The sequence below is a fragment of the Gorilla gorilla genome, chromosome 12 (genome assembly GCF_029281585.2).
Source record: "Gorilla gorilla gorilla isolate KB3781 chromosome 12, NHGRI_mGorGor1-v2.1_pri, whole genome shotgun sequence".
Lineage (NCBI taxonomy): Eukaryota > Metazoa > Chordata > Mammalia > Primates > Hominidae > Gorilla > Gorilla gorilla.
Genome location: NC_073236.2, coordinates 112,300,065 through 112,327,396, shown reverse-complemented (window position 1 = coordinate 112,327,396; position 27,332 = coordinate 112,300,065). Strand labels below are relative to the sequence as shown.

Genomic DNA, 27,332 nt, shown 5'->3' with positions numbered 1-27,332 from the left:
TTACATCTTTTCTAGTATAAGCATTTAAAGCTTTAAGTTTCTTTCTAAGTATTGCTTTAGTTGCATCCTACAAATGTTGATATGCATATTTTTGTTGTTTTTCAGTGCAAAATATTTTCAAGTTTCATTTGTGATTTCATTTTGGACCTATGAATTATTTAGAAGTAGATTATTTAATTTGCAGATATTTGGATTTTTTGTGTTTTTTGTTTTTAGATATCTTCCTATTATTGATTCCTAAGTTGATACCAATGTGGTCAGAGAATACACTGTGTAATTCTCATCCTTTTAATAAAAGTTAAAGTTGATGGCCCAGCGTAAGATCTAGCTTAATGAATGCATAATGTGCACTTGAAAAGAATATATATCCTGCAGTTGTTAGATGTAGTGTTGTGTAAACGTTAACTAGAGCAAGGTGGCTAATAGTGCAGTTCAGATCATTTATGTCTTTTACTGAATTTTTGTCTAGTTCTATCAATTGTTGAAAGGGGGAGGTCTTAAATTTTCTGCTAAGATTGTGGAATTGTCTATTTTTCCCTTTAATTCTGTCAGTTTTCGCTTTGTGTACTTTGAGGCTCTATTATTAGGCACATACAGTGGGTAATTATGCCTTCCCAATGATTTGACACTTTTGTCATTATGAAGTGTCTCTTTTTATCTCTGGCAGTACTCTTTGTCTTGAAGTCTGTTTTATCTGATATTAAAATAGTCATTCTAGCCTTATGTTTGCTGATTGTATGATACAATTATCCAGCCTTATGTTTGCTGATTGTATGATACAGTTTTTTCATCTGTTTATTTTCAATCTATAGATGTCTTTATATTTTAGAGTGTGCTTCTTGTAGGTAGCATGTAGTAGGGTATCACTTTTTATTTTACTCTGTCATTTGCTGACTTTTAACTGGAGTGTTTAGACTGTAAACATTTAAATTAATTATTGATATGGTTGGATAGGTCTGCCCTTTTATTTTTTGTATCCCTTGTTTTTTGTTCCTGTGTTTCTTCTTTTGGATTATTTGAATGCTTAGTGTCTGCCCCTCCTCTTGTTTTTTTAAGAGACAGTGTCTTGCTCTGTTGCCCAGGCTGGAGTTGGTGGCACATTCATTGCTTGCTGGGCTGAAGTGATCCTCCCACCTCAGCCTCCCAAGTAGCTGAGATTACAGAGGTGTGAGCCATCTACCCCGGCCTGTTTACCATTTCTGTTGCTCTTTCTTCATTCTTAAAAATCCAAGTTTCTCTCTGGTATTATTTTTCTTCAGCTGGAATCATTTGTTTTAGCATTTCATATGGAGCAGGTCTGCTTACAACGAATTCTCTTAGTTTTATTTCTGAGGATATTTTCACTGAATATAGAATTCTGAGTTGACAAATTTTTTCTCTCAAAATTTTAAAGATATTTCTTTTTCCTTTTCTTTTTTCTTTTTAGAGACAGGGTCTCACTCTGTTGCCAAGGCTGAAGCGCAGTGGTGCAGTCATAGCTCACTGAAGCCTCAAATTCCTCAGCTCAAGGGATCCTCTCACTTTAGCCTCCCAAGTAGCTGGGACTATAGTTGCATGGCACCACACCTGGATAATTGCTTTAAAATTTTTTTATTTTTATTTTTGTGGGTACATAGTAAGGATATATATTTATGTGGTACATGAGATGTTTTAATACAGGCATACAATGTGAAATCACATCATGGGGAATGGGATATCCATCCCCTCAAGCATTTATCCTTTGTGTTATAGACAATCCAATTACACTCTTTTAGTTATTTAAAAATGTACAATTAAGTTCTTAAAATTATTATTATTATTATTATTTTGAGACAGAGTCTCGCTCTGTCACCAGGCTGGAGCACAGTGGCGTATCTCGGCTCACTGCAACCTCTGCCTCCTAGGTTCAAGCATTTCTCCTGCCTCAGCCTCCCAAGTAGCTGGGACTACAGGCGCATGCTACCACGCCCAGCTTTTGTATTTTTAGTAGAGATGGGGTTTCGCCATGTTGGCCAGGATGGTCTTGATCTCTTGCCCTTGTGATCTGCCCACCTTGGCCTCCCAAAGTGTCGGGATTACAGGCGCGAGCCACCGCGCCCAGACTTAAAATTATTTTTTGTAGAGACAAGGTCTTGCTATGTTGCCCAGGCTGGTCTTGAACTCATGGGCTCAGTCCCCCTGCCTTGGCCTCCCAAAGTACTGGGATTACAAATGTGAGCCATTACGCTGGTTCGATTTTAAAGATACTGTACTGCCTTGTGGCATTCTTGGTTTCTGTTGAGAAACCCATGGTCATTTAAATCATTTCCTGTAATGTAATATGTCACTTTTCTGAAGCTTTCTAGTTTAAAACAAAATCTTTGGCTTTGAATAGTTTCTTATTTATTTAAACAATTTTTTTGAGACAGAGCCTAACTCCCGTTGCCCAGGCTGGAATGCAGTGGCGCAACCTCTGCTCACTGCAGCCTCATCCTCCTGGGCTCAGGTGATTCTCCCACCTCAGCCTGCTGAGTAGCTGGGACTACAGGTGCACACCACCACACCTGGCTAATTTTTTGTATTTTTAATAGAGGTAGGATTTTGCCATGTTGCCCAGGCTGTTGTTGAATTCCTGGGCTCAAGGGATCTGCCTGCCTCAGCCTCGTAAAGTGCTGGGATTACAGGCTTGAGCCATTGCACCCAGCTTAGTTTTTTTTTTTTTTAAATTTTTTTTTTTTTTTTTGAGATGGAGTCTCGCTCTGTAGCCCAAGGCAGCTGGAGTGCAGTGGCATGATCTCGGCTCACTGCATCCTCCACCTCCCAGGTTCAAGTTATTCTCCTGTCTCAGCCTCCCAAGTAGCTGGGACTACAGGCACTCGCTACCACACCCAGCTAATTTTTGTATTTTAGTAGAGGTGGGGTTTCACCATATTGGCCAGGCTGGTCTCCAACTCCTGACCTCAAGTGATCTGCCTGCCTTGGCCTCCCAAAGTGCTGGGATTACAGGGGTGATCCACCACCCCGGCCTAGTTTATTTTTTATTGAGGTAAAGTATACCCATATAATTTACCATGTTTACCTTTTTTTTTTTTTTTTTTGAGACAGAGTTTCGCTCTTGTTCCCCAGGCTGGAGTGCAAATGGCGCGATCTTGGCTCACCACAACCTCTGCCTCCCAGGTGCAAGCGATTCTTCTGCTTCAACCTACTGAGTAGCTGGGATTACAGGCATGTGCCACCATGCCCAGATAATTTTGTATTTTTAGTAGAGACGGGGTTTCTCCATGTTGGTCAAGCTGGTCGTGAACTCCTGACCTCAGGTGATCCACCTGCCTCAGCCTCCCAAAGTGCTGGGATTACAGGCGTGAGCCACCATGCCTGGCTGATACATTTATATTCTTTTTCTTTTTTTCCTCTCTTCACTCCCTCATGTCTCCCCTCCCCTTCCTGGCTGAATAGTTTCATTAAGATGTGTCTTGGTTGGGTACCGTGGCTCATGCCTGTAATCCCAGCAGTTTGGGAGGCTGAGATAGGAAGATTGCTTGATCCCAGGAGTTTGATACCAGCCTGGACAACAAAGTGAGACCCTGTCTCTACACACACACACACACACAAAAGAATGAGCTGGGTACCGTGGCACACACTTGTGGTCTCAGCTACTCAGGAGGCTGAGGTGGGAGGATTGTTTAAGCCTGGGAGGTGGAGGCTGCGCTTGAGCCACTACACTCCAGCCTGAGTGACAGAGTGAGACCCTGTCTCAAAAAAAAAAAAAAAAAAAAAAGTGCTTTGGACCAGCCTGGGCAACATAGCAAGACCCTGTCTCTATGAAAAAACACAAAAATTTAGTGGGTATGATGGTGTGCACCTGTGGTTCCAGCTCCTCGGGTATGGTGAGGTGAGAGGATCACTTGAGCCAGAGAGGTCCAAGCTGCAGTGAGCCATGTGCCACTGCACTCTGGCCTGGAGAACAGAACAAGACTGTGTTTCAAAACAAAACAAAAAGATGTATCTTGGTATGTTTTTCTTTGAGTTATCCTATTTGGTGTTTGTTGAGCTCCTTGAATCTGTAAATTTATATCTGACCAAATGTGGGGGATTTTCCACCTTTTATTTTCAAATGTATTTTTCTGCCTTAGTATCTTTCTTTCTTTTTTTTTTTTTTTTTTTCCATTTAACCCTGAGTTGACACAGCACATGTTTCAGAGAGCACGGGGTTGGGGGTAAGGTTATAGATTAACAGCATCCCAAGGCAGAAGAATTTTTCTTAGTACAGAACAAAATGGAGTCTCCTATGTCTACTTCTTTCTACACAGACACAGTAACAATCTGATCTCTTTCTTTTCTCCACATTTCCCCCTTTTCTTTTCGACAAAACCGCCATCATCATCATGGCCCATTCTCGATGGTCGCTGTCTCTTCGGAGCTGTTGGGTACACCTGCAGAAAGGCTGTCACTTCACACTTGGAAGATTGCACAGCGGCCAGTCAGAGGCGCTCCTCACTTCCCAGACAGGGTGGCGGCCGGGCAGAGGCACTCCTCACATCCCAGATGGGGCGGCCGGGCAGAGGCACTCCTCACCTCCCAGATGGGGAGGCCGGGCAGAGGCGCTCCTCACATCCCAGACGGGGTGGTGGCCGGGCAGAGGCGCTCCTCAGTTTGCAGATGGGGTGGCGGCTGGGCAGAGGCGCTCCTTACCTCCTAAACAGGGTGGCGGCCGGGCGGAGGCGCTCCTCACATCCCAGATGGGGCGGCCGGGCAGAGGCACTCCTCACCTCCCAGACGGGGAGGCCGGGCAGAGGCGCTCCTCACATCCCAGACGGGGTGGTGGCCGGGCAGAGGCGCTCCTCACCTCCCAGAAGGGGTGGCAGCCGGGCAGAGACGCTCCTCACCTCCCAGACGGGGTGGCGGTTGGGCAGAGACGCTCCTCACCTCCCAGACAGGGTGGCGGCCGGGCAGAGGCGCTCCTCACTTCCCAGACGGGGCGGCCGGGCAGAGGCGCTGGTCACATCCCAGATGATGGGCGGCCAGGCAGAGACGCTCCTCACTTCCTAGACGGGGTGGCGGCCGGGCAGAGGCGCTCCTCACTTCCCAGACGGGGCAGCCGGGCAGAGGGTCTCCTCCCATCCCAGATGATGGGCAGCCAGGCAGAGACGCTCCTCACTTCCTAGATGGGGTGGCAGCCGGGCAGAGGCTGTAATCTTAGCACTTTGGGAGGCCAAGGCAGGCGGCTGGGAGGTGGAGGTTGTAGCAAGCCGAGATCACGCCACTGCACTCCAGCCTGGGAAACATTGAGCATTGAGTGAGCGAGACTCCGTCTGCAATCCCAGCACCTCAGGAGGCGGAGGCGAGCAGATCACTCGAGGTCAGGAGCTGGAGACCAGCCCTGTCAACACGGCGAAACCCCGTCTCCACCAAAAATACAAAAACCAGTCAGGCGTGGCGGCGCGTGCCTGCAATCCCAGGCACTCGGCAGGCCGAGGCAGGAGAATCACAGGAGCCCGAGGTAGGGAGGTTGTAGCTAGGTGAGATCACGGCAGTACGGTCCAGCCTTGGCAACAGAGGGAGACCGAAGAAGGGAGAGGGAGGAGAGCGGGGAGAGGGAGAGGGAGAGCGAGAGCTGCATTAGTATCTTTCGCCTCTCCCTCTGGGATTACAACTACATTTAAGTTAAAACTTTTGGTATTAGGGTTTTGTTGAATGTTTTTCAATCTTTTTCTCTTTGTTCTTCAGACTGGTTTTTTTCTCTTTTCTTTTTTTTTTTTTTTTTTTTTTTTTGAGATGGAGTCTCGCACTGTCTCCCAGGCTGGAGTGCAGTGGTGCCATCTCTGCTCACTGCAGCGGCGTGATCTCTGCTCACTGCAGCCTCCGCCTCCCAGGTTCAAGCGACTCTCCTGCCTCAGCCTGCCGAGTAGCTGAGATTACAGGCACCCACCACCAGGCCTGGCTAATTCTTTTGTATTTTTAGTAGAGACGGGGTTTCACTATGCTGATCAGGCTGGTCTCGAACTCCTGACCTTGTGATCCGCCTGCCTCGGCCTCCCAAAGTGCTGGATTACAGGCGTGAGCCACTGTGCCCAGTGGAGACTGGGTAATTTCTATTTAACGGTTTTCAAGTTCACAGACTCTTTCCTCTGTCATCTCCATTCTATTACTGAACCTATCTGATGAGTTTTTATTTCAGATGTTGTATTTTTCAGTTCTAAGATTTCATTTGGTTCTTTTTTATGGTTTCTTTTTCTGCTGATGATTCCCACCTTTTCCTTCATTTCTTGTGTGTTTTCTTTATAAGAAAGTATTTCTTTTTTGTTGAGAGTATTTGATAGTCCCAAAATCTGGATCACTTTGTGGCTGGCATGTTTTGGTCATTTGTTCCTTTGAAAATTGCTCACATTTTCCTGGTTCTTTATGTGTTGCATAATTTTGGAATTTATCCTCATCATTGTGAATACTTTTTGTTTAGATTTTGGGTCCTATTATAATTCTTCTGGGGAATGTTGCCGTTTCTGTTTTAGCAGGCCACCCTGCTTCAGGTTCAGGCCAAAACTTCTGTCTTGCTTTTGGAGGCATTGGTTAAAATCTCGGTTCTGTTCTTTATGTCTTTGCTATGTTGATTTGAGCTGTCCCAAACATGAATAGCTTAGGGGCTGGTCTGAGACTTCTGCAGGTGTTTCCAATCTTATTTCAGTTCTCCAAGCTTTTGCTGCTTTGGTTTAGGTCACATTAGAGTTCAAATCTCATTTTGGTTTTCAAAGTCTTTGCTAGGCTGGTACGTATGGGTATATGCCACACATTCATGGCTAAGGTTAAGTTGTGACTTGTTTGGATTCATACATTGAGTTAAGAGATTCTTTTTTTTGCCTGTTTTCTCTCTAGCATTCCTCCCACCCCCAGTCCCCCAACTCTGGTCCACAGGGACCTTTTTTCCTGATTTACCTGGTAAGAAAGAAAGGAGTTTCTAGAATTAAAGCTGCCTATGCTGCTCTGCAAGTGGGGTTCATCCTCATTGCAAATTCTTACTTGAGGGAAAAAGACAGAATTGGAAAACTCACCCCATTTGGGGCACTTCTCCCAACTTTGACTCCCCTGCATAATTTACTTGTTTTTGTTTGTTTTACAGAGTCCAGTGAGCAGGAGGGGTGGGCCTTAGTGGGCTTAGCTGCCCCTCCAGAGCCAGGACTTCTGTGTATTAAATGTGTGTTATTGGACCTCATGTGTGGAGAGCCGAAACTCATTCTTCCCTGTTTGTAACATACTGACATAACCAGTCTCTGTTATGTTTACTCATCCCCATTTCCATCCCCTCCCTCCTAGAGGAAACTGTATAAACAAGTGTGATGTTTGCACTTAAATATTTATGACTCCTTTAAAAAATAAGCTTTAAAATAAGCTGCTTTATGTGTGGATTTGTTTTTAGCTTGCTGAACTGACATTGTGCTAGAGATACTGTTTTGTTTCTTTTTTCATTCAACAATATACTTTTTAGTTATGGTCGTGTCTCTATGTGTAGAATTAGTTTATTGCTTCTAACAGCAGCACAGTATTCCATAGTAGGCATCTATCACATTTTGCAAGGATGGTCACTGTGTTACTTCCAACTCCCTGATGTCATAAACAAACCTCTCTATGTGTAATTCTTATTAGCTCTACATCTAAAGTGTTATCTTGAATCTGCCAATTCAAGTTAACTTTTTTCCTTTTGTTTACTCTTTCTCCCATGGGCTGTCTCCATAGAGCAGCCAGAAGGATCTTTCTGAACCATAAATCTAAAGTAGGCCTCACAGGTATTTAGCTGGAAAAGGGAGGTTCTAGGAGTCCATTGACCACTCTTGGAGAACTGCTGCTCTGCTGCATCTTGAGCCACCTAGAAGAATGTCTGATGCTTTGTAGTTACAGAGTAATGTTTTTTAGCTGTCATACTGACTGGTCTTAGATTTTGGAATCTGGATTCAGCTGTATACCAGAAATCTCTGGCCAGGTTAATTCATGCAAGATAGCATCCATCCTTTAGCTGTGGAAGCTAAGTATCATGTTGCCTAAATAAGATAGGGCATCAGGTTTTAGGGAGAATGCTGAGGGAGAAGGAAGATGAGTCAGATTAGGGCCCACAGACTATTCCTTTCCCTTAGAGATACCCTTTAGTTGCCATCCCTCTGTCAGAGAAAGAGAGAGGCTGGGACATACCAGGTTACAAATCCAGGGAGTCTTCTGAAGGGTCATAGAACACCTTTATTGCTTCGCCTACTTTCTTTTCTTAGATGAATCTAGGAAGGAATGTCTACTTGGGCTGCAAAGTGATCATTTATGTGTACTGCTTACTCTTATTACAATGAAGTGTGATAATAATTGTACATGTTGTGTTGGATCAACTATTGTTATTGTTAGGTGATTACAACTTACATTCTGTTTTTATAGCAGGCTTCTTAGTTTTCTGCAGAGGTAACCAACTTGGTTATAATATAAAAGAATGTATAGAAATTTTGTTCCAGACCTTCCTTTGTGGTATATATTTTTATGTTGTATTAGTAGCAGGACCCAGTGCTCCATAAAGGATAATAGTTTCCAGTACACTATCCCTCATGATGACTCCTTAAGTGGTTCATCGTCTGCATCTTCGTGTGAACCAGTGAGTGATTTTCCAGCATCTTTCCGAAAATCTACCTACTGGATGAAGATGAGAAGAATCAAGCCAGCTGCTACTTCTCATGTCGAAGGTATCAATATCAGTGTCTTATTCTGAAGACGGGCCACTTCCTAAAGTTATAGTTTGAGATTGTTATAAATACCTCTTAAAAGTATTAAATGGCGGCTGGGCGTGGTGGCTCACGCCTGTAATCCCAGCACTTTGGGAGGCCGAGGTGGGCGGATCACAAGGTCAGGAGATCGAGACCATCCTGGCTAACATGGTGAAACCCCGTCTCTACTAAAAATACAAAAAATTAGCGGGGCCTGGTGGTGGGCGCCTGTAGTCCCAGCTACTCAGGAGGCTGAGGCAGGAGAATGGTGTGAACCTGGGAGGCAGAGGTTGCACTGAGCAGAGATCGCACCATTGCACTGTAGCCTGGGCGAAAGAGCGAGACTCCATCTCAAAAAAAAAAAAGAGTATGAAATGCCACATATTTGTTTCTCATTAGTGATTTTAAAAAATTTAAGGTGTTAGGCAATTGCATCCTGTCCCATTAGCTTCATGAACTGCTATGTGATAGAGTGAAATTCTGCTAATCTTACTCCTCTAGATTATACTTAGCATTTGATTTTCCTCTTTGTAGTATTTGAATTCCCCTTTTCTTCTTCTTCTTTTTTTTTTTGAGACGGAGTTTCACTCTTCTTGCCCAGACTAGAGTGCAATGACTCGAGCTCAGGCTCACCGCACCCTCCGTCTCCTGGGTTCAAGCGATTCTCCTGCCTCAGCTTCCTGAGTAGCTGGGATTACAGGCATGTGCCACCACACCTGGCTAATTTTGTATTTTTAGCAGAGACGGGGTTTCTCCATGTTGGTCAGGCTGGTCTTGAACTCCTGACCTCAGGTAATCCGCCCACTTTGGCCAAAGTCTGTAATCTCAAAGTGCTGGGATTACAGACGTGAGCCACCATGGCTGGCCTCCCTTTTCTTCTAGTGTGATCCTCTTTTGATGATTTAGGGGCTGGTGCAAGGATTATTCAGGGGAGAATATTCTGGATCGTCACAATCTCAAGGGTCCTTGGTGGCTAGCCCTCTATCTTGAGCAATTCTTATCCTCTTGTTAGCCTCAAGTCAAGATTAAGCAAAACACATTGCTTGAATGCCCTTATTATTCATAAGGAACAATGGATGATTTGGGATAGATAACAATATAAAAAGAAAGGGAGAGTGGGTCAGTTAATGAGAAGTTACACCAACTTCTCTAAAAATGTCACAGACATTTCTCTGAGGCCTGTGTTCACTGATGATCTTTCCTTTTGATGGTCTTGTGAATGATGTTTTGAAGACAGGCCTAGATGTTCATTTACAAAGTGTGCTGAGTTTTTGTTTTGTTTTTGTATGGTACTTCAGGGTCAGGTGGAGTATCAGCCAAGGGGAAAAGGAAACCCAGGCAGGAAGAAGATGAAGACTATCGAGAATTTCCTCAGAAGAAGCATAAGCTTTATGGTAAGGCAGTAACTTTGCTACTTCTTTTTCCTTGGGTGACTGAGCTTTATTCTTTGAGGGTAAAGGAAAGAGAAGCCTTAGTTTGAGCCCTTCAGTGACCTCTGAGCCCTTTGAATTGTTTGGGAGGGAATGGCCTCCATCCTGCCTCATTATACCCTTTCATTCTGTCCTGACTTAGGCAGTCAGTCGGTTGAGGGACTGGGAAATAGGGTGTTTAAGAGGAGGAGAGGGAAGAGATTTTGGTATTAGCAAGGGTGACATGCTGGGCTTCAAGTTTCTGTCTTATGTCAGGGAGGAAGCAACGGCCTAAAACTCAGCCCAATCCCAAATCCCAGGCCCGTCGTATTCGGAAGGAACCACCAGTTTATGCAGCAGGTATGTTTTCTTTTGGAAGTTTTGTGGGATGTAGTTCTCACACTCTGATTTGTTGTTGGTGTTGTCTGTGAAGGAATCCTCATTCCTTCACACTAAAGCATTTCTTTAAGGAGGCAGTTACTAAGGGCTCTAGTTTGGAGTCAGACAGACCTTTGCTCAAGTTTTGGCTCTTCATTAACTTTGTGACCTGCCTCAATTTATTTAACTTCCTCTTGCCTCAGTTTCCCTGTCTATGAATAGGGGTAATAAAGGCAGTTAGAATTATTTTGAAAATTAAATGGATAAAAACATTTAGCATAGTCTCAGGCACATAAGAATCACTCAGCAGACAGGCTGTGACATTTCTCAGTATCCTATTGTTACATCCTGTGGTGAAAAATGTTGCTGCCTAATTCTTGAAGCAACTGGGCTTTGGAGCCGTTCTCAGGTGGTTTTTATCATGGCGAAATGAGTAGGAGTTTTCAGAAACTCTTCACTGTCTAAAAAATACTACTTTTAGAAGTTATACCCAGCAAGAGCCTCTTCCATTGCAGTCTACCAGGAAAAGGAAAAACCATTTTATGATACTTTTCCTAAATCGTGGGATTATGCTTTTTGTTTCTGGAGAATACTGCAGATTACAAAGTGTTTCTTTCTCTCCTTTGTAGGCAGTTTGGAGGAGCAATGGTACTTAGAAATCGTTGATAAAGGCAGTGTCTCCTGCCCTACCTGCCAGGCAGTGGGGAGGAAGACGATAGAGGGTTTAAAGAAACACATGGAAAACTGCAAGCAGGTTAGATATTTTGGCGTTTCATAACTGTTACGATATTTTTACCCAAACTTTAGACTTCTTTTGCTATGTTGGATATGCTGGTTATAATGGATGAAAAGCAGCATTGTATAATAAAGGAAACATAGGCTTTGGATCTGACAGAGTTAGGTTTGAATCTTCTCTTAGCCACATACTAGTGTGGCATTTAGCTTTTTATATGTAGACCTCAGTTTCATTTGTAAAATAGAGAAAAAATAATAAATACAAAATAATAAAAACCTTATGTAGTCCATGAGAGGATAAGAAAGAAGTAACACAGGGCTAAGTGCCTAGCCCATTACTTGGCAAATATTTGGTTAATGGTAATTCTTATTATTTTAAAAGTGAATTGCCTTTATTTTGCCCTTGAAGACATGACACTGAGTTTCTGGGATTTTGAGATTTATTGACTGTTGAGCTTGAGAAATAAAGGAGACATAGATGAAAGCATTTGAGTAGGACTTCGTGACATTCTGTTTCTCTGTGGAACAACCTAGCACTGAGCAGTATTTTTCCTTCTAGGAAATGTTTACTTGTCATCACTGTGGGAAACAACTTCGTTCACTGGCAGGGATGAAGTATCATGTCATGGCAAATCATAATAGTTTGGTAAGAGTGTCTTCTGTCTTTTGTGAGTGTTTGGATGTCTTTTTTTTTTTGAGATGGAGTCTCATTCTGTTGCCCAGGCTGGAGTGCAGTGGCACGATCTCAGCTTACTGCAACCTCCACCTCCTGGTTCAAGCGATTCTCGTGTCTCAGCCTCTTGAGTGTTTAGGACTACAGGCGTGCGCCACCGCGCCCAGCTAATTTTTTTTGTTTTGTTTTTTGAGATGGAGTTTCGCTCTTGTTGCCCTGGCTGGAGTGCAGCAGTGCAAACTTGGCTCACCGCAACCTCCGCCTCCTGGGTTCAAGCGATTGTCCTGCCTCAGCCTCCCGAGTAGGTGGGATTACAGGCATGCACCACCACACCTGGCTGATTTTGTATTTTTAGTAGAGATGGCGGTTTCTCCATGTTGGTCAGGCTGGTCTCGATCTCCCAACCTCAGGTGATCTGCCCGTCTTGGCCTCCCAAAGTGCTGGGATTATAGGCGTGAGCCATCGCGCCCAGAAATTTTTTGTATTTTTAGTAGAGACTGAGTTTCACCATGTTGGCCAGGCTGATCTTGAACTCCTGACCTCAGGTGATCCGCCCTCCTTGGCCTGCCGAAGTGCTGGGATTACAGGCGTGAGCCACCGCGCCCGGCCTGGATGTCTTTTACTTATGTGAGTGTAGATATCACAGTGCAGATGGCTTTGGGATTTTATAAGGGTGTTAGCAAGAAGACCGTTTTGATAAAAGAGTTATGCACAATGAAACCTTTGCAGTGAATCCATAAATATTTGTGTGTTTAGGTTAGCTCCAAAGGTTCATATCCTGGGAGGTAGAGGCTCAGAACTCTTATTTCCATTATATTCACTTCCTTTGTCCAGGAGAAGATGGAGAACACCAGGAGTCAGAAAACTTGGGCTTCGTTGGCACCAGCTTAGCTGCCAGTCCAATCCTTGATTCTCCTCTGATATTTTTTTTCCCTGTGTCTGTCTTTTCCATGAATCATCTTCTTGTTTACTTCTCTTGATTTCTAGCCCATTTTGAAAGCCGGAGATGAAATAGATGAGCCAAGTGAGAGGGAAAGGCTCCGAACAGTTCTAAAGAGACTGGGAAAGCTCAGGTGCATGCGTGAGGTAAGGGCCCAAGGACAGCAATTGCCTGAATTCTCAGGTCAATGTCTTTCGTTCTTCTTTCCATTTCTTCTCTTCCTCATTGTAGACTTCCTAGTTCTGTACTATCTTGGTCTCTTGAATCATTAATAGTTGTTTATTTTCTTCCTCATTTCCAAAAATTTATTTTTCTCCCCCTTCCCTTTGTTTGATGGGGTTTCCTTACCATCCTTTTTTTAATGTGATGAAGAGGATCCCAGTGACCCCTCACTGTGCTGAACTTTGGTATATATTGCTGGGTATTTGATATTGGGATGGGGTTGGATCACAGACCAAGGAGAAAGCTCTGACATAGAGTAGATGCACAGTTATAGTTTATCAAGGGCTGACTAAGCTGATTGAAAATCATGCTTGATCAGAGTAAGATGGCCAGAGACAAGGAAGGGTTGTGCTGATGGGAGATGTTGGAGAGGGTCTACTGAAATCAGAGGGTCTATTTGTATTTTGTGGTGGTGAATGCTTTATGGCTGTTTAGAAATTTAGGGATCATGTCAAAAGATGTAAGATTATAGTTTAGGCTTCTCTCCTGTGTTCAGAGTTGCTCCAGTAGCTTCACCAGCATCATGGGATATCTCTACCATGTCAGAAAATGTGGCAAAGGGGCTGCAGAGCTGGAAAAGATGACCCTGAAATGTCACCACTGTGGAAAACCATATAGGTCGAAGGCTGGACTTGCGTATCACCTGAGGTCAGAGCATGGGCCTGTGAGTACTGATTCCTTTCTATACCCTGCGTGGGGATGTATTTCGTGGTGAGTCCTTACCCCTCTATCTTCCCATATGTGTTTGGTTCCTCATTTGTATCCTCTTTTAATCTCTGAATGCTTGTGTGTTGTCTCTTCTTTATTCGTTCTTTGTCCTTATTTCTGCCTTTTTAACATTATTAGGTTAGATAAATCAAAATTCAAAGTATAGTCCAGGCAGAAGTAAACTCATTATTATATATTTTATATCTTATATATTTTTATATAGTGTGTGTGTGTGTGTGTGTGTGTGTGTATACATATATATATATATATATTTTTTTTTTCTTCAAGAGACAAGATCTGGCTGTCTCAGGCTGGAGTGCAGTGGTGGGATCATAGCTCACTGCAGCCTCGAACTCTTGGGCTCAAGCCATCTTCTTGCCTCAGGCTCCTAAGTAGCCAGGACTACAGGCTTGCGTCACATGCCCAGCTAATTCTTTGTTTTTAATTTTTTGTAGAGATGGGGGTCTCATTATGTAGCACAGGCCAGTCTCAAGCTCCTGGCCTCAAGTGATCCTCTTACCTTCACCTCCCAAAGTGCTGGGATTATAGGTGCGAGCCACCCTGCTCAGCCCATTAATTAATTAATTAATTAATGTATTTATATATTTTTGAGACAGACTTTCCCTCTGTTGCCCAGGCTAGAGTGCTGTAGAGCAATCTTGGCTCACTGTGACCTCCGCCTCCTGGGTTCAAGCAATTCTCCTACTTCAGCTTCCCGAGTAGCTGGGATTACAGGTGCGTGCCACCACGCCCAGCTAATTTTTGTATTTTTATTAGAGACGGGGTTTCACCATGTTGGCCAGGCTGGTCTCGAACTCCCGATCTCAGGTGATCTGCCCACCTCGGCCTCCCAAAGTGCTGGGATTATAGGCGTGAGCCACTGTGCCCAGCCCCATTGTTATACTTTTAAAACTAAAGGCATTCCCCCATAGCTAGAGCTTTTATGGGCATCTGTCCAGCTGGTTCCTGTTTCATTTTTTTGGTTTAAATTTTTTTTTCTCATTACATTTCCAAGGTTTCCCACCCTGTGGTTTCTTTTTTTTTTAGAGTCATTTGTTAAAATACAATTTACACATGGTAATGTTTACCATTTTAGTGCATAATTATAAGAATTTTGACACATGTATACAGTCATGTAACCACTATCACACTCAACACATAGACTAGGCGGGGTGCCTTAGCTCACACCTGTAATCCCAGCACTTTGGGAAGCTGAGGTGGGTGGATTGCCTGAGTCCAGGAGTTTGAGACTAGGTTGGGCTACATAGTGAGACCCTGTCTCTACAAAAAATGAAAAAATAAGCCAGGCATGGTGGTGTACACCTGTAGTCCCAAGTACTTGGGAAACTGAGGTGGGAGGATCACTTGAGCCCAGAAGGTTGAGGCTGCAGAGCTGTGATCATACCACTGCATTCCAGCCTGGGTGACAGAGTGAGACTCTGTCTCAAAACAAACAAAAAAAAGATGTTTTACAATTCCATCACCACCTCAAGTTGACTTGTGTCCCTTTAGTCAGCCTTTTCCTCCAGCTACAGCCTCTGGCAACCACTGATTTATTTTCTGACCCTATAGTTTTACCCTTTTCAGAATGTCATATAAATTGAATCATACAGCATGTAGCCTTTCAGTCTGACTTCTTTCATTTACCATAATCCATTTGTGATTCATCCATGTGTTGCATGTATCATTAGTTTATTCCTTTTTTTTTTTCTGACTAGGATTTCATTATATGGATGTTTCAAGTTTGTCGTTTATCTGCTTACCAGTTGAAGAACATTTGGTTGTTTCTAGTTTTTGATGATTACGAATAAAGCTGCTATAAACATTCACAAAGGTTTTTGGGCTGGGCACAATGACTCATGCCTGTAATCCCAGCACTTTGGGAGGCTGATGCAGGTGGATCGCTTGAGCTCAGGAGTTCGAGACCAGCTGGGCAACATGGTGAAACCCCATCTCTACAGAAAATACAAAAATTAGCTGGATGTGGGTGGTACACGCCCGTAGTCCCAGCTACTTGGGAGGTTGAGGCGGGAGGACGGTTTGAGCCCAGGAGGCGGAGATTGCAGTGAGCCGAGATGGTGCCACTGCACTCCAACCTGGGTGACAGAGCAAGACCCTGACTCAAAAACAAAAAATGAAAAGATTGTTGTGTTTTGTTTTTTTGAAACAGGGTCTTGCTCTTTTGCCCAGGCTGGAGTGCAGTGGCGCCACCTTGGCTCACTGCTACCTCTGCCTCCCGGGCTCAAGCCATCCTCCCACCTCAGCCTCCCAAGTAGCTGGGATTATAGGCGAGTGCCACCTCGCCCAGCTAATTTTTGTATTTATAGTAGAGATGGGTGTTCGCCATGTTGGCCAGGCTGATCTTGAACTCCTGGGCTAAAGTGATCTGCTTGCCTTGGCCTCCAAGAATGCTGGGATTACAGGCATGAGCCACTGCACCTGGCAAAAAAGGTTTTTATGTGAAAATAAATTTTAATTTCCCTTGGGTAAATACTTAGGAATGAGATTTCTGGGTCATATGATTAATGTATATTTAACTTCATAAGAAACTGCTGCATTGTTTCCCAAAGTGGCTGTGCCATTTTGCATTCCCCCCAGCGAAGTATGAGCACTCCAGTTGCTTTGCATCCTTGTCTACATTTATTATTATCAATTTTATTTTTTGATCCATTCTAATAGGTACGTAGTAGTACTTTACTGTGGTTTAAATTTTCATTTCCCTAATGACTAACAATGCTTAATCTTGTTGACCATCTTTGCATGTGCTTACTGGTGATTTGTATGTCTTTAATGAAGTGTCTGTTCAAATCCTTTGTTCATTTTGGGGGGAAGATTTTTGTTGTCTTATTAAGTTTGGGATATATTCTGGGTTTTTTTATCATTCCGGATACAAGTTCTTTATCTTTTTTTTAACGTTGTCTTTTGAAGAACAGAGTTTTAAATTTTGATATAGTTTGATTTATGTATTTTTTCATTTATGGATAATGCTTTTGTTATATCTAAGAAATCTTTGCTTAACTCAATGTATAATTTTCTTTCTTTTTTTTTTTCTTGAGACAGAGTCTCACTCTGTTGCCCAGGCTGGAGTGCAGTGGTGCGGTCTTGCTCACTGCAACCTCCGCCTCCTGGGCTCAAGTGATTCTCCTGCCTCAGCCTCCTAAGTAGCTGGATTTCAGGTGCCCGCCACCGTGCCTGGCTAATTTTTGTATTTTTAGTGAGATGGGGTTTCACCATGTTGGCCAGGCTGGTCTTGAACTCCTGACCTCAGGTTATCCGCCTGCCTCAGCCTCCCAAAGTTCTGGGATTACAGGCGTGAGCCACTGTGCCTGGCCCTGAGTGTATAATTTTCTGTTGCTATTGTGAATCACCACAAACTGAATGGCTTAAAACAACACACATTTATTATCTCACAGTTCTTTAGGTCAGAAATCCAGTTACAGGATGCCTCATCTGGTTCCTCTGCTTAGAGTCTCACCAGGCTGGAATCTGTGTCGGTAGGGCTGTTCTTTTTTAGAGGCTCTAGTGAGAGAACATGTTTCTAGACTCATTCAGATTGTTCAAGAATTCAGTTCCGTGCAGTTGCAGGAGTTCCTTTCCTTATTTGCTGTGGGCTAAGAATTCTCACTTTCCAAAGGCCACCTGCATTCCCTGGCTCATGGCTGTCTTCAAGTCAGAGACAGCAGGTTGGATGTCTCTCATGCTTTGAATCTCTCCTGCCTCTTCTTCTGCTGGATTGTCTTACTTAAAGTCAACTGATTATAGACTTTTATCACATTTACAAAATACCTTCACATCAATACACTTAGATTTATGTTTGATTGACTAACTGGTGACTGTATCCCACCAACTTGACACATCAAAAAACCGTCATACACAGGATCACACACATTTTCTCCCTTGCTGTCTTCTAGAAGTTTTATAGTTTTATGTTTTACATTTAGGGCTATGGTCCATTTTGAGTTAATTTTTATATATAGTGTGAGGGATGGGTTAAGATTTGTCTCTTTGCATATGAATGTGTCTTTTAACCACTAAGAAGCCTTTTTTCTTGAGACAGAGTTTCACTTTTATCGCCCAGGCTGGAGTGTAATGGCGCAATCTTCGCTCACTGCAGCCTCCACCTCCCTGGTTCAAGTGATTCTTCTGTCTCAGCCTCCCGAGTAGCTGGGACTATAGGCGTGTGCCACCATGCCAAGCTAATTTTTGTGTTTTTAGTAGAGACAGGGTTTCACCATGTTAGCCAGGCTGGTCTCCAACTCCTGACCTCAGGTGATCCACCCGCCTCGGTCTCCCAAAGTGCTGGGATTACAAGAGTGAGCTACCACGCCTGGCCCTAAGAAGCTTTTTTTACCAGTAAAATATACATTAATATGGTGAAACTTGATGCTAGTGGTTAGCAATCTACTACATAGCTCTTTTGATATTTAGAGCAGGAAGCTCAGCCTTTAATCACTGGCTGTGATGGATGCCACTTATCAGGCCTATGTTTTGCTGTGTCTCATTCTTGCAGATATCCTTCTTTCCAGAGTCAGGACAGCCAGAGTGCTTAAAGGAGATGAACCTAGAGTCAAAGAGTGGGGGCCGAGTTCAGAGACGTTCTGCCAAGATAGCTGTATACCACCTGCAGGAGCTGGCCTCTGCTGAACTGGCCAAGGAATGGCCCAAGAGGAAGGTGCTTCAGGACCTGGTACCTGATGATCGAAAGGTAAGGCAGAAGCATGTATCAATTTGGGAACCATTATGTCTAACGTTGTGCCTACTGTACACAGAGAAGTAAATGCACTTGAGTAAGTACGTGATAGGCAGTATTTTGTTTGTTTATCTTTGGAGATAGAGTACATCTGATCTAGCTTCGGCGTTTGGATTCAGTTAGGTTCTAGAGTGACAGTCTGTTTCATAAATTCCTTAAAGAGCCCTCTTAATTCTGGACTACTTCCAGAGGGAACCTGAATTCTCAGATTAGATTTTTGTGTAATGTGTTTTTGTTTTGCTAGGTCATATATAGTAGTTTATATTTAGTTGAGATAAATGGTTTCAGTTTGTTTTGTAGTAACAGAACTCCTCTCCCCCGCTTTTTTCAAAATAAAATCCTATGCAAAACACCAGTATATAAAATAACTTAAAAACAGATTTGCTCTGAGTAACTGTGAGTAGTGAGCCCAAAGCCTTGTCTACTTGGCCTTCTTCTTGATACTTTTATTGTTCCTCTACATGGCCCCAAGCATACTTCTGAGGGGTGCAGAACCTGTTTGGAAGCCCTTGGATCTATTAGAATCTATTAGAATAGATCATAGAAGAAGGGGCATTATTTAGCCAAAAGAAGACAAGGATATATGACTATCGGATAGTCTTGGGAACAGGTTGAAGGGATACATAATAAGGAGTAAGAGAGGAGCAAAGGGCCTCTTATTCTCCAGGGTATCAAGAAGTTCACATTTGGCATAGGGCTCTGACTTATGTGAGAGGAATGTTATATCTTATAAGAAAATAAGGCTGGGTACAGTGGCTCAAGACTGTAATCCCAGTACTTTGGGAGGCTGAGGCGGGTGTATCATGAGGTCAAGAGATCGAGACCATCCTGGCCAACATGGTGAAACCCCCTGTCTACTAAAAATACAAAAATTAGCCTGGTGTGGTGGCAGGTGCCTGTAGTCCCAGCTACTCAGGAGGCTGAGGCAGGAGAATGGCTTGAACCCGGGAGGTGGAGGTTGCAGTGAGCCAAGATTGGACCACTGCACTCCAGCCTGGGTGACAGAGTGAGACTCTGTCTCCAAAAAAAAAAAAAAGGAAAAGAAAAGAAAAGAAGGTCAAACCCTAGTTTCTAACACATGTCTTTTTTGGTCTAAAAATTAGTCCAGAGTGGTAGGTGTGCACTCCTGGTGGACGCTACTGGTGTCCAAGGAGTTGGATTGTATTTTTGAATATTAGAGTATACTTTCTTGTTTTGGACTTATTTCTACATTTTTTTTTCCTGCTACAGGCTAAAGTACATGGCTATCTAAATCCAATTTAAATGTGGGTTTTGCACAGTGATATTTATCTCATGATATTACAGTCAGGTTTCAGTATGCATAGGATGTCATAAGGAAATTTAAATATTTGTTAACTGGCTGGGCGCAGTGGCTCACGCCTGTAATCCCAGCACTTTGGGAGGCTGAGGTGGGTGAAACACGAGGTCAGGAGTTCGAGACCAGCCTGGTCAACATGATGAAACCCCGTCTCTACTAAAAATATTTTTAAAATTAGTGGCTGGGCACAGTGGCTCACACCTGTAATCCCAGCAATTTAGGAGGCCGTGGTGGGCCGATCATCTGAGGTCAGCAGTTTGAGAACAGCCTGGCTAACATGGTGATACCCCTTCTCTATTAAAAATACAAAAATTAGCTGGACGTGGAGGCGAGTGCCCGTAATCCCAGCTGCTTGGGAGGCTGAGGCAGAAGAATCGCTTGAACCTGGGAAGCAGAGATTGCAGTGAGCCAAGATCGTGCCATTGCACTCCAGCCTGGGCAACAAGAGCAGAAATCTGTCTCAAAAAAAAAAAAAGTTAGCCGGGTGGGACACACGTGTAGTCCCAGCTGTAGTCTCAGGTACTGGGGAGGCTGAGGCAGGAGAATCGTTTGAAACTGAGAGGCGGAGGTTGCAGTGAGCCAAGATCATGCCACTGCAATCTAGCCTGGGCCACAGAGCAAGACTTCATCTCAAAAAAATAATAATAAAAATAAATAAATAAATAAATATTTGTTGCCGGGCGTGGTGGCTCACGCCTGTAGTCATAGCACTTTGGGAGTCCAAGGCGGGCGGATCACGAGGTCAGGAGATTGAGACCATCCTGGCTACCACAGTGAAACCCCATCTCTACTAAAAATACAAAAAATTAGCTGGGCATGGTGGTGCTTGCCTGTACTCTCAGCTACTTGGGAGGCTGAGGCAGGAGATTCACTTGAACCCGGGGGGCAGAGGTTGCAGTGAGCCGAGATTGTGCCACTGCACTCCAGCCTGGGTGACAGAGCAAGACTCCGTCTCAAAAAAATAAATAAATAAATATTTGTTAACTCATTGATAAAGTTGGGTATTCTTATCTAGCAGAGGCTTTCCTAAAATCATCAAATAGGTTATATATGTATATATATATATGTGTGTGTATATATATATGTGTGTATGTGTGTGTGTGTGTGTGTGTATATATATATATATATATATATATATTTTTTTTTTTTTTTTTTTTTTTTTTTGAGACAGCGTCTCGCTCTGTCACCCAGGCTGGAGTGCTGGCGTGATCTCGGTTCACTGCATCCTCTGCCTCCCAGGTTCAAGTGATTCTCATGCCTCAGCCTCCCAAGTAGCTGGGATTACAGGCACATACAACCATGCCTGGCTAATTTTTTGTAGAGATGGGTTTTGCCATGTTGCCCAGGCTGGTCTCAAACTCCTGAGCTCAGGCAATTCGCCTGCCTCGGCCTCCTGAAGTGCTAGGATTACAGGCGTGAGCTACTGTGCGTGGCCTGGTTTATATTTTTGACAGCATATAGATAAAAGGCATTATTCTTTCTTAAATATAAAAATTTAATCTTTTTGAGTAGATAACATATTCTTCAAATGGTTCAAAAACTCAAAATGATGCTAAACATTGAATTAGCCCACTCCCACCTTGTCCTTGTTCTGTCCTGTCCCCATGGTTAACCATTCTTATTAGCTTCTTGTGCATCTTTCCACTGTTTCTTGATGTACATATAAGCAATGTATATTCTTTCTTAAAAACTTTTAATTTTGAAATAATTTTAGACTAGTTAGCAGAGTTTCCAAATGCTCTTCACCTAGCTTCTCCTAATGCCAACATCTTACATAACCATATCTTAGGATATTATCAGGATACCACATTTTATTTCATTTCTGTGTCTCCTTAGTCTCTTCCAATCTGTTATAGTTCCCCTGGCTTTGTCTTTTGTGTCCTTGATGCTGTTGAAGAGAACTGGCTGGTTATTTTGTAGAATGTTCCCCAGTGTGGATTTGCATGATACTTTCTCAAGATTAGGTTGAGAGTATCATGACTCTCAGTGGTATTCTTGGCAAGAATACCACTGAAGCAATGTTGGCCCTTCTCCATGTATCATATCAAAAGGTATATGATGTTGATATGTCTCTTACTGATGATGATAATTTTGATCAGTTGCTTAGGGTGTGTTTTCTAAGTATCTCAATGGCAAAACTACAATCTTCCCGTTTGTAATTAGTGAATATTTTGTGGGGAGATGGAATATGCACATATCCTGTTTCTTATCATACTGTTGCCTTCTTAGATTAGCATCCATTGACAATATTTGCCAGTAGCATTTTTTTTTTTTTTTTTTGGAGATGGAGTCTCACTCTGTCACCCAGGCTGGAGTGCAGTGGCATGGTCTCGGCCCATTGCAACCTCTGCCTCCCGGGTTCAAGCAATTCTTCTGCCTTAGCTTCCTGAGTAGCTGGGACTACAGGTGTGCACCACCACGCCCGGCTAATTTTTGTAGTTATAGTAGAGACGGGGTTTCACCATATTGGCCAGGCTGGTCTCGAACTCCTGATCTTGTGATCCACCCCCTAGAGTGCTGGGATTACAGGCATGAACCACCGTGCGTGGCTGCCTGTAACAGTTATGCCTGTGATGTTTACATAATGATTTTCAGTTTCCATCGTTTTTTCTATAATTATTGATTAGAACTCTACTGTCAAAAGATCTGTTGTTTTTCTCTATTTGTATAAGTAAAGACTCGATGTTTATTTTATTCCATGGATTATAATCCAATGCTGTTATTATTTATTTTGCTGCTCAATGTGTCCCGGATTTGGCAGTTGAGAGCTCTTTCACGTGGGCTCCTGTGTCTTTTTGACATCTCCTATCCTTTTTTGAGAAGATTTTTTACTTTATGACATGATAAGACAGGCCGTAGGCTTATCTTCCATTTTTCCTGCCCCAGCCCTGGAATCAACCATTTCTCTAAGGAATCCTGGTTCCTTTTATTAAAGAATATATTTAGAAGTGAACATTTAAGTGCTAGTTCTACTGGAGTGTCATTGTTTCTGTGCCTTCTTGGTGGATAGAGTTAGGATATAAAGGCATGTATAGTCATACATGCACACATACACATCCATATTTATTTTATGGCTGTCTATCTGTATGTATATTAAAAGCCATGAGACCTTCATTTCCAGTCCAACACCACAAGTTTCCTTCTAGCCTTCCTTTTTCCTTATTTGTAACTTCTTTCTCCAACAGTGAGAAACCTGGTTCTGATTATCCACAGTATATTTACTTATTTACTCAATTCTAGTAGTATATAAAATAGTTTCAGAATTACCAACTTATTCCCTTGTAAAAAACAAATTTTCTGTATTTGTGTATACTTCTTTTCATCTTGAGCCTTACAGTATATAGTGAAAATAGTATTTTCCAAAGTTACTGAGGTTAGTTTTTTCTTCCCTGCCCCCATCATTGTGTCACTTATTTGTAATAGGTTCATGTGTTATTTTTATTAAGTTTTGGGTTTCCCCTACATCCTATTTAATGTAACTATTCATTTATTTTGGGAGTATATGAAACTACCATGGTTCTAAATCAGACCTATTCAAAGAGATATGTTCTGAGTCACTACTCCTCATCCCAACTATTCCATTCCCATTCCCCTTTTCTTTCTACTGTGTTCCCACCTACCTCCAAAGATAACCAAACTCATTCGTTTTTAGTTTATCCTTCCTGTATTTTTATGTGATGGATCATCAGATACATGTATATTTTCTTATATCCCCTTCTTTCTTACTACAGATAATTTTTTTGATACTCTGCTTTATTTCACTTAATATAGTTGTGGCCGGGTGTAGTGGCTCACACCTGTAATCCCAGCACTTTGGGAGGCCGAGGCAGGCAGATCATGAGGTCAAGAGATTGAGACCATCCTGGCCAACATGGTGAAACCCTGTCTCTACTAAAAATACAAAAATTAGCTGGGCATGGTGGTGCACACCTGTAGTCCTAGCTACTTGGGAGGCTGAGACAGGAGAACAGCTTGAACCCGGAAGGCGGAGGTTGCATTGAGCCAAGATAGCACCACTGGACTCCAGCCTGGGCAACAGAGCGAGACTCCATCTCAAAAAAAAAAAAATTTATATATATATACAGTTGTCCCTCAGTACATGTGGGGCATTGGTTCCAGGACCTCTGTGAATACCCAAATTTGTGCATACTTAAGTTCTGCAGTCAGCCCTGCTAAGCCTGTGTATATGAAAAGTGGTCTTCTGTATAGATGGGTTTTGTGTACTGAGAATACAGTATGTTTGATCCTTGTTTGGTTGAAAAAATCCACATATAAGTGGACCTGCACAGTTCAAACTCATGTTGTTCAAGGGTCAACTGTGTAACCTGGAAATTACTCCACATGTGTTCATAGAAATCATCCTCATCTTTTTTATAGCTGGATAGTACTTCATTTACATAAATGTGATAGTTTATTACTGTTACTAATATGATAGTTTATTACTATCATATTTATGATAGTAAATATGTATCATATATGATACATTTATAATTATATTTATATAAACTATGTATTATGGAGCTGTAATAAAGATTTTAGATAGGCCCATTTACACTAGCTTCAGAAGAGACTAAATGCTTATAAATAAAGCCACTTTTGTACTCTATAAAAGTATTGTGTACCCTATTCTTTTATAGATTTACCAGAGGTTCTTCGGGCTACCTTCCTTACTTCCTCCATTACCTTTATGGGCTTTGGGTGTGTTTTTTTGTCGCAGAGAATCAGCTTCTTTTCAGACACTTCCATTGTCAAAGCAGAAAGATTGTTTACTCACCAGAAATATAGCTATTTACCCATGGTGGACTTTGCAAGAACTGTCTGTGCAGGTTGCTCTCTCCTCTCTGGAAACTCTAGTTGTAGTTGTAAGGAGAGATCAACTCACGTCAAAGCCTGTAAAAAGAAGTGCTAGAAATAATTCTACTTTTGAAGTATAAGCAGATATTATGTATTCTATTCTGTGATTTCTCTCACATCCCTGTTTTATGTTGAACCTTAATTTTTTTGTTTTAGAATTTTAAAAATACCAAAATTACCATGTTATAATTGAAGAAAAATTAGAAATGCAGATAAATAGGAAAAAATATTAAAATGATTCAAAATCCTACCAGAGATGTAGTCCCAGCTACTCGGGAGGCTGAGGCAGGAGAATGGCGTGAACCCAGGAGGCGGAGCTTGCAGTGAGCTGAGATCGTGCCACTGCACTCCAGCCTGGGCGACAGAGCGAGACTCCATCTCAAAAAAAAAAAAAAAAAAAAAAAATTCTACCAGAGAATACCACTGTTAATATTTTGATTTATACACTTCTAACATTTTACTCATCTATATTTATTTCTATGACTGAGTACACGAATGCGAATTTGTATCCCTCTTTTTTTTTAAATTTATTTTTTTCTTTCCTAATCATTAGAACCTATGAATCTTTCTTTTTTTACACATATTTTAATTCTATGTAGTACTCTGTAGCTTTTTTTTCTTTTTAAACTGTAGGTGAAGTATTATATCTGAGTCTCTTGTCCTCTGTTAAAAATCAAACTTTTCTAAGACAAACAATAGACCATTACACTTATCAGTTTCAGGTACTTTATAGGGTCTTATATCTTACAGTTTTTTTGTGTACAAGAGTATAGATTTCAGAATTATATAACCTAAAGAGTTGGGTGTGAAACTTTTGGGATATTTTGGTTGGGAGTTGTATTTATCTAATGTTTCTGGTTGTCTTGTCTTGTAGTTAAAATATACTCGTCCAGGGCTACCTACCTTCAGCCAGGAAGTACTACATAAATGGAAGACAGATATCAAGAAATATCATCGTATTCAGTGTCCTAACCAGGTGGTTCTTTCTCATTCATTTATTCAGTAAATGTTTATCAAGCATCTGCTCTTGCTTCTGTTATTTATTCCTTCATGACAAAGTACCTGAACCTCAGTGGCTTAAAACAATTATTTTATTTGTTCACAATTCCATAGAGCAATACTGTAAAGGCTCAGCAGGGCAGTTCTCCTGCGATACGTAGCGTCAGCTGGAATCTCTCATAAAAGTGCGTTCAGCTGGAAACTCAGACTGGAATGTTCAGGATGGTTTCTGTGCAGCTGCATTTATCTGGGAGCTTGGCTGTCCATATGGCCTCTCTCTCTAGCAGAGTAGTTGGGCTACCAGCAGGGTACACAGTGACTGACTTCTCAGAGAATATTTTGAGATCATGAAAGCAGGGCTGCAGATCTCTTAAAATCTAGCTTCAGAATTTGCACAGCATCACTTCCATGGTGTTATATTGATCAAAGGAATCATGGGACTAACCCAGATTCTCAGGAAGGGTAAATAGACTCCACTTCTTGATGGCAAGAGTGGAAGAGAATTTGCAGCCGTCTTTATTTTTACGATTCTAAAAATATTTTTATTTTCTAGAGTCAAGATGAGGGAGAGAGCCATCTTTAAACTATCACAGCTATAATAGATTCAGTACTTTGCAGAGGAGTAAATATAAAAGAAGTGGGAACACATTTGCACTAAATAAAGCAGATTTTAAAAAAAACTATATAATTTTCTGTGTTTCTCTTAAGTGTCAGAGAAAGTACTGAGGGAAGGAAATGGCTTAATCTTTCCTAAACAACTTGTTCACCTTCTGTTTCTTTTCTTTTTACCTTTCCTTGGCTTTCCTTCTTTTGCGGCTTGCATGTATATTCTTTTCTCGTTTGTTTTGTGGCACAAATTATTGGTTTTCTTCCTTCAGATGTGGAGTTGGTCAGTGTAAATGGCCAGATTGTTCAGAGAAGGGAGCTATTTGGCATAGTCTTCACACTATTTCTTCTCTTTTGCAGGGCTGTGAGGCTGTCTACAGTAGTGTATCTGGCCTTAAAGCTCACCTGGGCTCTTGTACATTGGTTTGTAACTTTTTAAACTTACTATCTTAACATGTCCTCTAAAATAGTCTGACATGGAAGAGAATTCAGTTTAGGTGATCAGCTAGTTGTCCTGTTTACCATTATCTTCAGAGGCTGCTTTAGATTTTTATATCTCTAAGATTCTTGGTCTGGTATTGGGTGGGATGCCAGGGCATGTCCAAGACTTAGAAAAGATCACCGTAGTCACAAGTCATTATCAATTTAAAGGAATTGGGAGAAACATATATTTGTTCTGAGTTCCTATCCCTGAATTCTGAGAGATTCAGCTCCTTGCATTTGAGCATCTCCTACATTGAGCTTGCCCTGTTTAGGTGGGCCTAAAACTTTGTAGAATCACCTTACATGTGCTTACCTGGATTGGTAAAGATCTTCTATACCCATCTGAACCATACTGGCCTCTGGGGATGGGAGGTGGGATAGGGTGTCAGGCTAACAGCCATTCACCTCACTGAATCTTTTCCATGTTGACCCAGGTGTCCTACAACCTACCAGCCATGGGAATTGCTGCCATTTTCCAATCTCCTCACACAAAATGAGCATCATGGAAACCTGAAGCTTCAGGAGGGGAGAGAAGTCTCAGTTCAAGGCAACAAGGGAGTTGTAGGCATC

General features: G+C 42.3%; 1 protein-coding gene across 3 annotated transcripts in view; it reads left to right on the top strand.

Annotated features, from left to right (window-relative positions):
* The window catches only part of ZNF512 (zinc finger protein 512), a 40,423-nt gene that overhangs the window by 6,930 nt on the left and 6,161 nt on the right, over positions 1-27,332 (top strand). For 2 of the 3 annotated variants that reach the window (XR_010130028.1, XM_019021250.3), the window contains exons 3-12: positions 8,479-8,666; positions 9,986-10,081; positions 10,373-10,456; positions 11,104-11,228; positions 11,769-11,855; positions 12,870-12,968; positions 13,541-13,708; positions 18,263-18,457; positions 25,549-25,650; positions 26,640-26,702. Coding sequence is in view for 2 of the 3 variants with exons in the window: in XM_019021250.3 (XP_018876795.1) it covers positions 8,479-8,666; positions 9,986-10,081; positions 10,373-10,456; positions 11,104-11,228; positions 11,769-11,855; positions 12,870-12,968; positions 13,541-13,708; positions 18,263-18,457; positions 25,549-25,650; positions 26,640-26,702 (1,207 nt within the window). In the remaining variant the exon portion in view is untranslated. The remainder of the gene's footprint in view (positions 1-8,478; positions 8,667-9,985; positions 10,082-10,372; positions 10,457-11,103; positions 11,229-11,768; positions 11,856-12,869; positions 12,969-13,540; positions 13,709-18,262; positions 18,458-25,548; positions 25,651-26,639; positions 26,703-27,332) is intronic. The other variant, XM_019021251.3, reaches the window with a different exon arrangement.